At 40.1% G+C, this 12,886-nt stretch overlaps 1 protein-coding gene across 1 annotated transcript in view; it reads right to left on the reverse strand.

The window, feature by feature from the left end:
- ANOS1 (anosmin 1) overlaps positions 1-12,886 on the reverse strand; it is a 177,755-nt gene that overhangs the window by 73,044 nt on the left and 91,825 nt on the right. The window contains exon 3 of the mRNA XM_039520579.1: positions 2,033-2,095. Within this exon, the coding sequence (XP_039376513.1) occupies positions 2,033-2,095 (63 nt within the window). The remainder of the gene's footprint in view (positions 1-2,032; positions 2,096-12,886) is intronic.

Consider the following 12,886-nt stretch of genomic DNA (forward strand, 5'->3'; position numbering starts at 1 on the left):
TATCCTGAATAAAGAGAAATTGACGTAATTACACTGCAAAGGAGAATGGCCTGGGTTAATTCAATCAAAATGGCATCTTCTGCAGTGAGGTTGTGGGTGACAGTGAGTGTGTGAGAAGGAGGGAGAGGCTAATTTTAATCCTAAAACATCTCAAATTTGCAGCTAGTTAATTAAAAAACTTTATAGCCCCTCGAGGCATAATGTCTTCAAGGCTTCTCCTTCGCAATCTGTTTCACAGCTCATTTTTCTGCTAGCTGCTAAATGTGCTGCTCTTCATTACTGGCCTTTGAGGGTCTAAATTTAGCTTCAATCATAAAATCACTAATCTAAAAGGGATGCTAGCACATTCTAAATACAATAGAGCAGTGTTCTACTAATGTTTTTCTTTTAAACCAAAATGTGTGAATTCAAATTTGGAGATATAAAGCCATAGTGAGGAGGGATGTATGAGATGATGTAAGTTATACCCACTTCATACTACTTTAGGTCTTGTCTACATGAGAAAGCTGCATGAGTTTAAATCAATTAAGGCTATGTCTACACTACAGACCTTATAAAGGCACAGATGTACTGCTGCAGCTGTGCCACTCTAAGATCTCCCATGTAGCCGCTCTATGCTGGTGTGAGAAAGTTCTCCTGCCAGCATAATTAAACTACCTTCAATGAACAGTGGTAACTATATCAGCAGCAGAGTGTTTTCTGCCGACATAGCACTGTCCATACCAGCAATTTTATGTGGTGAAACGTATGTCGGTCAGGGGGGTGTTTTTTGACACCACTGACCAACAAAAGTTTTACTGACAAAAGTGGTAGGGTAGAGTAGACAAATCCATAGTTTAAGGAAATCTAATGACTTGTTTACAGAGGGAAGTTTTACCAGTTCTGTTAACATATTTATATATGCATAGTTATACCAGTATAACCTGACCCCATGCAGACAAACTTATTCTGGTATAAAAATACTTTTTTGAATTCAGTTTAAACTCCTTCCCAAGAGACATAAACTAAGCCAAAAAAAAGGCATTCTTATACCAGAATAAGAGTGGGAAGGCAAGGGGAGGGGGGCTAAAGTGGTATAACTGTATCAGTTAAATTAACACCTTAGATTAAACCAAAAACACTTCCCCATGAGACAAAAACAAAAGTCTTCTCTATGCACAGACTTTTATTAATTTAATGGAAGGATGTTTTAAAACTGATTTAGTTAAACCAGTGCAAACCCCTGCATAGAAATTCTTATTTTGGATTAAATTCAGTTTAGTTTAAATCTGTAAGAAACTAATACATACATTTATATGAACCACTCTCAAACAACTAGGATTATCTACACAACATGTTGTACTGATTTAACTAGTCTATGCTAGAAAACTTTGCTGATACAGCTATATGGGTATAGTTATAGTGGCAGAGCCCCCTAGTGGATACTTATCTTATATTGGCCTAAGGTGCAAACCAGTATATCTAAACCAGTTCCCCAAACAATATACAGTATACCGGTAAAAGGACTCTTGACAGCATAGCTATGTTATTTGGAGGCATGGATTTTGTCACTCCCTTGAACCAACATAGATCAGCCTAAATCAGGGTTTGTCTACCTACAACCGTAGAATTGTAAAGAATTCTAGCTCATATATTAGCTCATATGTGTTTCAAACACACTTTTTCCTACACGGGGCCTGAAGGGATGAAAGGGAGTGTAGCAGGAATAGCAACTAGCTAGAGAGATTTTAACAGAACTTCTCATATCTGTAAAATTAAGTAAGCTTGTTCTAGATGAGGGACTCAAGTTTCAACTTGAGGAAAGCACCTGGTTTGTATAAAAAATTCAATAACAAATTGTGAAAATAATGTTTGTTACTCAGATTTAAAACTACTAAATTGTTACACTCTCATCCTTCCAAAATACAGGAGAATGCGGCAGATGTAGATTGTTTGTGTTAGCTGTCACCTTAAAGTTGCAAACCTCCATAGTAGTACAAATGAAAAAGACAGCCAGAACAAAGTGAGAAAGAATGCCTCAGGGCTGACCTACCTCACAGAAACTTTGGCAATGGTTTTTCTTCAAGTCCCAAGATTCTTTGCAGGGCTCCAGGCACTGGGGGGAAATCGTGAAAAAGAGAAAAGGGACATGTCAGTAAGAGGAATATAGCTGACCTTACGCCTTTATTGATTGTTTGATCCATAGGAAGTAAAGAGGTTTCTTTAAACTACTTCTCTTGAGGATAAGATTGTGTCATAGTTTCAGATCAAGGTCATTTTGAACCACTGTTAGATTACAGGAAATGTTTCCAATATTTCTCACTGTACTAGGCAGTATCCTTGGCTGTGTACGTGCCATTCCCTTAATTGCTGTGTTGAACCTGGATACTGATAACTGTTAACACCATGCCACTGGATTGCTCCATGGAGCCTAGAGACAACCGTTATTGTCTAACGTGCTCTTGCAAACTAATCCTTGTCTCCTGTGCTTAACCTAGTAAGTAGACTGGCGTATGAGCTCTGCCAGGCTGGGAGGTGAAGGAATCCTGCCTCCTGAGACCATGGAGTAGCAGTAAAAGAGCTCTCATCACTGTTCTTATGCATTTGTGAAAGACAAGGCCCAATGGTCATGTAGTAGCAGATTCATCAATCCCAACCACTGCTTCTTCACCTTCAAAGTTCACTATACAGGGATATACAGTGAGCTTAGTACCATGGTATGCAGGACGTGCAGACCCCCAGCACAGAATCCCCAAACCTGACCCACACTGCATACCAGAGCAAAACTAGAGCCAGGCTGTCTGGGACCCTCCATTGCCAGGGAGAAGGGAAAAGATTTGCCACTTCCTAAAATCTTCACTCTTCCTTATTTTGGGGGTGTTTTTTAAATTATTTTTAAGGCAAAAGATCTTGGAAAATACTAATAGAGCTGAGAGTAAATTCCATATACTATCCCTGGTCACAGGGGAAAGCTGCTACACTGGAGAATAAGGTCCTTGATGTACAGTTTAGCATTAAAATCACACATATTCCTTAAATACATATTGCATTTTGTTTTAGAATCAAGAATTTAACATAAGAACATGAGAATGGTCACACTGGCTCAGACCAATGGTCCATTAGCCCAGTATCCTGTCTCAGACAGTGGACAGTGCCAGATGTTTCACAGGGAGTGAATAGAGTGGCTCTCATAGGACCTTGTGCATCTACAGAGTTTAGAAATGAACATAAACATACAACCTATATCTAAGCATAACTGTACATATGTGCCATGGCAAAAAACTAAATGCACTGAAACAAGATTTGCCTTTTTTCCTACTAGTGAAAGAGAACTGTGAATTCGGTGGGAAAAAAATCATAAAAGTATTAGTCACAGGGGCTACAACAATGAAATATAGCTATCCCCCATTTCCTATTTTGGTGTTTTGGTGTTTTAATCCCAGCTTCTGGCAGTTTAATAACCACAAGATACACTTTAGCATAATTAGACTGCTACTTTTTAAAGCTTTCACTAAACTCCAACAATTTAATGAACTCCAGAGTTTTCTTGCTTCTGTGCTATAAGTGCCATACGTCTGAGCCTCATTCTGCTCTCACACCAGTTTTACAACCCTCAACTGGCTTTGATCGAGTTAGTCTTGATTTACAATGGTATATGAGGGAAGACTCTATGGGTGAAATCCTGACTCCATAGGATCTCTGCCATTGACTTCAATGACCCTATACCTTTTCCTGATTCTTGCTTGGTTACTGCAGAGCCACAGAAAGCTTTCATTAGTAAATAACACCAGACCTGACTGGATCCCCCATCTACATACAAAAGGGATCTTCCACATGTGCCTCATACTCTTCCCACATGAAAGGAAGGCGCTGTTGCCTCTATGGCACTGCCCCTCCACTTAGCCTGAGGATCTGGGGGAGATGGGACAGTGGCAAGGAGTAGGTTGGGAGGCCTGACTCAGGTCCTCTCTGTCATGGGGATCAGCCTATGAGGGGAGTAGCTGATGGCAGAAGAAACCATGACTCTGCAACTTCAATGGAGTTGTATTGCTTGGGTACTGGGGAAGGAGTCATCAGGAGCAGAGAAACAAAGTGCAGATGGGTCTGGCCTACTGCTGATAACCCAGGATTTAGGATACTCTTCATAAAGGCAAAAAGAACAGGAGTACTTGTGGCACCTTAGAGACTAACACATTTATTTGAGCATAAGCTTTTGTGGGCTACAGCTCACTTCATCAGATGCATAGACTGGAACATACAGCAAGAAGATATATACATACAGAGAACATGAAAAGGTAGAAGTAGCCATACCAACTGTAAGAGGCCAATCAACTGAGATGCTAGTAATAATAATAGGGCTCAGCTTTTCCTAGACGTGATAGCTAATGAATTCCTTCATCAAGTGGTTGCTGAACCGACGAGGGGGGATGCCATTTTAGATTTGATTTTGGTGAGTAACGAGGACCTTGTTGAGGACATTGTTGTAGGGGACAACCTTGGCTCGAGTGATCATGAGCTAATTCGTTTCCAAATAAATGGGAGGATAATCAATAGTGCATCTGAGACTAGGGTGTATGATTTCAAAAGGGCTAATTTTACTAAATTAAGGCGACTAGTTAGGGAAGTGGACTGGGCTAACATATTTAGGGATCTAAGGGCAGATGACGCCTGGGGTTACTTCAAGTTGAAGTTGCAGGAGTTGTCAGAGGCATGTATCCCGAGAAGGGGGAAACGGCTCGTAGGTAGCAGTTTTAGACCGAGCTGGATGAGCAAGCGTCTTAGAGGGGTCATTAAGAAAAAGCAGAAAGCGTACCAGGAGTGGAAAATGGGAGGGATCAGCAAGGAAACCTACCTTATTGAGGTCAGAGGGTGCAGGGAAGCTGTGAGAAAGGCAAAGCGACGAGTAGAGATGGATCTAGCGAAGGGGATTAAAACCAATAGCAAACGGTTTTTTAGCCATATAAATAGGAAGAAAACCAAGAAAGAAGAAGTGGGACTGCTTAAAACTTTAAATGGAGTGGAGATTAGGGATAATCTTGGAATGGCACAATATCTGAACGAATACTTTGCCTCGGTCTTTAATGAGGCTAATGAAGGGCTAAGGAATAGTGATAGAGGGACCGATGGGAATGAAGATATGGGGGTAGACATTACGGTAGCTGAGGTAGAAGCCAAACTGGAACAGCTTAACGGAAGTAAATCGGGGGGCCCGGATAATCTTCATCCTAGAATATTAAGGGAATTGGCGAGGGATATTGCTAGCCCGTTAGCGATAATCTTTAATAAATCCCTAAATTCGGGGATTGTACCGACTGACTGGAGATTAGCTAATGTAGTTCCTATATTCAAGAAGGGGAAAAAAAGTGACCCAGGGAATTATAGGCCTGTTAGTCTAACATCTGTAGTATGCAAAGTCATGGAAAAAATCTTAAAAGAGAGAGTGGTTCGGAGCATGAGGCCGATGGCAACTGGGATAGATTACAGCATGGATTTACGAAAGGTAGATCGTGCCAAACCAACTTGATCTCCTTCTTTGAGAGAGTAACAGATTTTTTAGACAAGGGAAATGCGGTGGATCTCATATATCTGGATTTCAGTAAGGCGTTTGATACGGTACCGCATGAAGAATTACTGGTTAAATTGGAAAAGATGGGGATCAAGTGAAAATCCAGAGGTGGATAAGGAGCTGGTTAAAGGGGAGACTGCAGAGGGTAGTATTGAAGGGGAACTGTCCGGTTGGAGGGGGGTTACCAGTGGAGTTCCTCAAGGCTCGGTTTTGGGTCCGATTTTATTCAATCTATTTATTGCTGACCTGGGAACCAAGAGTAGGAGTGGGCTGATAAAGTTTGCGGATGACACCAAGTTGGGGGGTATTGTCAATTCGGAAGAGGATCGGGATATTCTCCAGGGAGATTTAGATGACCTTGTAAACTGGAGTATTAGTAACAGGATGAAATTCAATAGTGAGAAGTGTAAGGTTATGCATTTAGGGATGTCTAACAAGAACTTTAGTTATAAGCTGGGGACGCACCAGTTGGAAGTAACGGAGGAGGAGAAGGACCTAGGAGTCCTGGTTGATCGCAAGATGACTATGAGTAGGCAATGTGATGTGGCCGTTAAAAAGGCTAATGCGGTCTTGGGTTGCATTAGGCGAGGTATTTCTAGTAGGGATAAGGAGGTGCTAGTCCCGTTATATAAGGCGCTGGTGAGACCTCATTTGGAGTATTGTGTGCAGTTTTGGTCTCCCATGTTTAAGAAGGATGAATTCAAACTAGAACAGGTACAAAGAAGGGCCACTAGAATGATCCGAGGAATGGAAGGCCTTTCGTATGAAAGGAGACTTGAGGAGCTCGGTTTGTTTTCCTTAACCAAAAGAAGGATGAGAGGAGATATGATTACACTCTTTAAATATATCAGAGGGATAAATACCAGGGAAGGAGAAGAATTATTTCAGCTCAGTGCTAATGTGGACACAAGGACGAACGGATATAAACTGTCAGTCAGGAAATTCAGGCTTGAAATTAGACGAAGGTTTCTAACCATCAGGGGAGTGCAATACTGGAACAGTCTACCGAGGGAAACAGTGGGGGCGAAGGACCTCCATGACTTTAAGATTAAGCTAGATAAGTTTATGGAGGGGATGGTATGATAGGATAACGGGCTTAGTCAATAGGTCAATTATGTGCCTGGTATGATATAACCTTTTCCAGAGGGTTTGGCTGGAGAGTCTTGCCCGCATGCTCGGGGTTCAGCTGACCGCCATATTTGGGGTCGGGAAGGAATTTTCCTCCAGGGAAGATTGGCTATGGCCCTGGAGGTTTTTCGCCTTCCTCCGAAGCATGGGGCAGGGTTCACTTGCTAAGGAGTGGGTGGATCGGCTTATGTGGCCTGCATCTTGCAGGAGGTCAGACTAGATGATCATAATGGTCCCTTCTGATCTTGAATTCTATGATGATTCTATGAGCTATCAGCAGCAGGAGAAAAAAAAACTTTTGAAGTGATAATCGAGATGACTCATAGAAGGTGTGAGGATACTTAACACGGGGAAATAGATTCATTTAGTGTGTTATGTAGCCCCCATCACCATAGCAAAGGAGTGTCTTACTCACATTAATGAATGTGTATTTAGCCTCATAAAAACATGAGGCGATAAGTCTTGATATTGCCATTTTACAAGTGAGAAATTGAGGCACCAAAGTCACGTGGGAAGTCCCTGGCAAAGGCAGGATTTGAATCCGGCTCTCTTGTATTTTAGTCCAGGGCATTAACCAAAGAGACCATCCCTGAGATCTCATGTGCTGTTTGTAGGGAGGGCAAACCTTACCCCATTAATGGCAACGTTCAGGGGCAAATCTCAGGGAGGAGAACAGTGCAGATATTTCTCTCTGTTTAGATCTCTCCTGTGGATTTTCTCATGACACAAATCAATATGTCTCATAGTGGCCAACCTGTGTTAATTTCTAGTAAGGCATTCTGTTCTGGTTTACATTATAAATACTCTTCTGAACTGCATTTTATTTATTATATTTAAATAAAGTCCCCCCCCTTTATATAGGCTTTAAATAGGCTGTTTATCTATGTGTGTTCTGCAAAAGAGTGATTCTGATCCACATTTGTTGAAGTGCCCAAAGTGGGACATTCAATCAAACTAGGCACTCAGCTGAGGATTCGCCCCTAAAAACAGGAATTTGACAAATGAAAGTCTTGTAAGATCAAGCCCTCAATCAACAATGCCTAGACAGGAAGATACTGTAAGATATAAAATATGTCATGTTGAATATTTAAATTAAGTCAACCCATTGTCACTAGCAGTGGCAGGCAATATTTGGTTTTTATGTCCAACTCTTCAGAAAATATCTGGATAAAGTATGTGTGTCATGAAATTAAACGTCCAGATGACACATTTCAAAGACTTTGCTGAAAGTCATCAAGGGCCCAATCCAAAGTGCACTGATGTCATTTGGAGTCTTTCCGTTGATTTCAGTGGACTTCAGACAAGATTTCATGTTGGGGAGGAGAACATACAATTCTTCTGGCCAATAAAAAGAATTTCAAAGAAAGGCCTACAACACTCATGGGGAAAGTATTCTATCCAGCAGATAAACATTTCCTGGCTTTCCAGATTATTGTAAATGTGTGTCTGTAAAAGGATTCTGAAAATCCTTCTTCCAGGATAAGGCAAAATTTATGCCAGGAAGCAGTTTTCTGCTGATTTTGACTATTTTACTTATAAAGGAGAAAAAAGTCACCTGTAACCATACCACCAGCTCTCAGAAGCTAAGCTAAGTGCAGTACTTGGAGGACAGACCACCAACATATACCAAGCTGCTGCAGGAAGTGGTTCTGATAATTCAGTCAGTAGATGGCACTGTTCCCTGTGAGTTACTACTGAACCTATTCCAGCATGATGTTAGGGTACATTGTGCTGCTGGAGAGGGCTTTGTTTTGTTTGAGAGATAAAACTGAGGTCCTAACCACCTGTGGTCACTAGAGACCCACTGGTACTCTTCATAAGAGGAAAGGTGTTAACCTGCTGCCTTTGCCAAATTCTGTTTTGGATAACTGCACTATCCCTATGTTAAAATCTGCTGTAGTTTAACTCGGTCTTTCCTTTCCTGTTCTAGTCTATTTTACAGTGTTGCTGTGAAATGTTAAACAATTGCCATGTTTCAACACGGTACCTGCTTTAAATGATAACTGAAATGATCCCAGTATCTTGTATCTTTCAAAACCAATGTAGGTATAAACGATGTCAGTGATGACTACATATACTCAGGAATAATGTTAAGCTCTTGGCACTGGTTGAGTTGTATGAATTACTGCTGTTTTCATCAGTTTTGTTTTGCAATCCTTTTATCGTGTTTTTAAAATTATGGTAGGGGACACTCTTCACTACGAAAAGAATTTTATTGGCAGAGTTTTTAAATATGAATAAATACAAATAGGCATATGAAAAATATGGCCTATAGTATTTATTATATTTAGATAACAGAGTAGGAAGGGATTTTCAAAAGTGCTTACTTAGCATTGGCTTATTTATAGGTTTTGCTACAGCTGGTTGGGAATTTTCCAGCTAAATTTTTTGGGTGGAAAATGGTGATTTGCCAAAAATGTTCATGATGAATTACCCAATAATTTTTAATAGTTTTAAAATTGTTAAAACATTCCATTTTGACATTTGAAAAAGAAAGTTTCATGTTTTCATTCAAAAACATTTTGTTTTAAAATTGTAGGCAATTTATACTAAAAAGAGTTTTAAAATACTTTTAAAGTCTAAATCAAAACAAAATATTTCAAAATTATCAAAATATTTCAATTGGCCTGATCTCAAATTTTTTTCCTGATTATCGATTCATAAAATGTTTCAAGATTTTGACTTTTCCTCATGCTTTGGTATGGGGAAAAATTTTGAAATCTTGAAAATTCTCATGGGACAAGAAAACCATTTCTTACCCAGCTATAAGCCCTTTGTGACTTCAGTGGGAACAAAATTAAGCCAACAGAGAGCTTTCGAAACTCTCACACATAGTGCATTGCAAGTATTTTCTGTTATTATATATATTTTTAAATGACAGTCTATTAGTTACTCTAGGGGGAAAAGTCTTCATTTTGTATTTATTTAAACTGTGAAAAAGAAAGATTAAAGGGGTATGTGAGCAGTGATGTACACCACCTTGTGCAAAACTCCATTTCAAGGGTCAGTCCTTGACCCAGATAACAGTGGCTTAAATCAAATCAGCTTAGAAAGAAAAAGAAAGAAAGAAAGAAAGAAAGAAAGAAAGAAAGAAAGAAAGAAAGAAAGAAAGAAAGACAAATAAGTCAAAAAGCCATTCACTCTTAGAGCTTGGGTGTGAAGCTTCTTACTGTCCCATAGAGGTAACTGAATAAAACAGTCATGCCAAGAATGTTGCTTAACATAAGCATAACTCTCTTTTCTAGCATCAGTTATCATACCCATTATTAGAGATATTGTAAAAAACTGGGACCTAAATGACTTCATAATTGTCTGCCACCTGTAAGACACCTGCATTCCACAGGGACAAAGTGTCTGAAAAGATGTAGGTTGTGACTATCTGCCACTATGTATAGACCATACTTGGTGGCGGGATCCCAACCATAGAACTCCTTGCCAGAGTGATCAGACTCAGCCAAAGAATGACAGTGTTCATTAAAAAGAACGGGAGTACTTGTGGCACCTTAGAGACTAACAATTTTATTTGAGCATAAGCTTTCGTGGGTTACAGCCCACTTCACTGGATGCATGCAGAGGAAAATACAGTAGGAAGATATATATACACAGAGAACATGAAACAACGGGTGTTACCATACGCACTCTAACAAGAGTAATCAGTTAAGGTGAGCTATTACCAGCAGGAGAGAAAAAAACGTTTTGTAGTGGTAATCAAAATGTCCATTTGCAGCAGTTGACAAGAAGTTATGAGGAACAGTGTGTGTGTGGGGCGGGGGGGGGGAATAAACATGGGGAAACAGTTTTACTGTGTGTAATGACCCATCTACTCCCAGTCTTTATTTAAGCCTAATTTAATGGTGTCCATTTTGCAAATTAATTCCAATTCAGCAGTCTCTTGTTGGAGTCTGTTTTTCAAGGTTTTTTGTTGTAATATTGTGACTTTTAGGTCTGTAATCGAGTGACCAGGGAGATTGAAGTGTTCTCCGACTGGTTTTTGAATGTTATAATTCTTGACGTCTGATTTGTGTCCATTTATTCTTTTACGTAGAGACTGTCTGGTTTGGCCAATGTACAGTGTTCATTAAGGTCTACAACACATATTTTCAGTGAAGCCTTCCCCTCGGATGGACGGTCCTAAAAAAAATGGAAAAAAATTCCTACACCAACAGTCAAGCTCCTCTGCCCAAGGGAAAAGTGAGAAAAGTGTCTTTTTAATCTGGGCTTTTGCATATTTTAGTTTGTGTAATACTTGATAACCTGGTGAGAAATAACATCTAAACAACTAAAGGAAGTTAGAAAGAGACTTGATGATCATAGGTACATTGTGGATATTCTCCAATTATAAATTGAAATAGAAATTGTTACACTCTGTATATCAAAAAGTTCACCATGTCTTGCCAGGATAATGCAATCTTTTGGCTTCAGGACAGGAGAAGCTCACCCAGCCCAAATTCACACTTAGCATGCCAGCCTAGTGCAGCAATATTAGATATAAGAAATATCATATTATAGACTCTACTTTTCCATGAAAACTTTTCTTCTTTACTAGATAAGAGTCATGAGATGCAGGCTACATTTACGGAAACTATTTTTCATAATACTACTGAACATAGGCATCAGGAGCTACTTACAATTTAAAACACAAGATGACTGTTTGTGGGATGCCTATGGAAACCAACCATCTTTCATTAATTTTTTGGCACATTATTACAAATTACGCCCAGAAATACAGTATCCCTCACACATTCACAGCCTAACAGAAGCAGTTATAAGTGCCAAAAAGACTACTTTGTAATCTTAGCACTTAATTAAAAAAAACAAACTGGGTGCACTGCTGTATTTCAGATACAAGAAGTCTGCATTGGCACTTCTTCATGTAGGAAATCCAGTGTGACAACCAGGGGCCAGACGCCTCAAGGAGAGAACAGAAGGTTTAACTCCCGCAAAATAAGCAGTTAAACTAATTGCATGCTATGTTATTTTACTATAAGGAATATCGAGTAAGATCTTTTATGAAAGCCTTTCATGCATTGAACTTAATAGTTATCATGAGCTATGTATACAGGTTATGCCTGCATTCTCCACCACGTGTAGTGGCACGCTTCACCGCTCCTCTCAAAGACCAACCGGAGACCTCTCTGTGCAAACACCAGTGCACTTTTATTTTCAGTGTTTGTTCCCACAACCTTTTATATACAGTTCAATTCAGTCCAGGTAGCCCCTTGGGGGACAGCTAGCTTCTGCAGCTAGTTGGGAACTCCAGCCTAAGGCCCCTCCCTTTCCCACTTTGGGTGTGATGAGCCAGAGGGGAACAATTCAAGTGTCTGGAATGTAAGAACTCGGGAAGGACAGATTCAGGGAGACCCAGAGCTAAAAGGGCTTTTGATGTCACCCTCCAAAGAGTAAGTAGGCTGGTGGCAGTCAGGGTGAAACCTTAGCCTGGCTATTGGTTTTAGGGAATTCAACCATAACTGTATAGCACAAAGGACCCCAAAGTTACAGGGCAGCTGGTGACGGAATCTCATACTGGTCTGAGTGGATCCCAAAATGTCACACCCAGGTTTAAATTCTAAGACTTATACCTATCAAGAAATGGATTAATATGTTATCAGGCTATAGCCATGAACTCAGAGGAAGCAACAATCACCCCCTTCTACCAGCCTTCAATATGAGTATCATCCCTCCTTTAACTCTATTAACGCCATCCCACACAAACGCCTGGCTTGAGTTGTATATGTTACAATGAAAAAATGTTTGCTCATCAAACTGAGGTTACAGACAATGGCACAGTATTCCCAGGTTGTTTACAAGATCCCTGTGTTATTTTTTCATGTTCTCCTTACTTTGATTTTTGTCCAATATTAATGCATGTGACCAGCTCCTTAGCTGGTGTACACTGATGTAGTCCAATGTGTCAAATTAGTGTAATGAAATGGAAAACTCAGTCACACATTGTTTCTGAACAACACACAACAAATAAAACACTAGAGACAGAGATGCACTAATGAACTGTTCACCTCCTTAATTCCAAGATCTCATAAGACCTGGTGAGGAATACTAAACTGTGGAAGCAACAGCTGTCAGGACAACTTATATCAATACACTGCCTGAGATACCAGTGACCATTTGTGTGATCCATCCTAAACTGAGACATGCTTGCTCTCTCTTTTTCTTCTCCCCCCAGCCCACGCCACCCTCAGAGGCTGATGAACCAGT

Source organism: Mauremys reevesii, linkage group 1 (assembly GCF_016161935.1).
Source record: "Mauremys reevesii isolate NIE-2019 linkage group 1, ASM1616193v1, whole genome shotgun sequence".
NCBI classification, from domain to species: domain Eukaryota; kingdom Metazoa; phylum Chordata; order Testudines; family Geoemydidae; genus Mauremys; species Mauremys reevesii.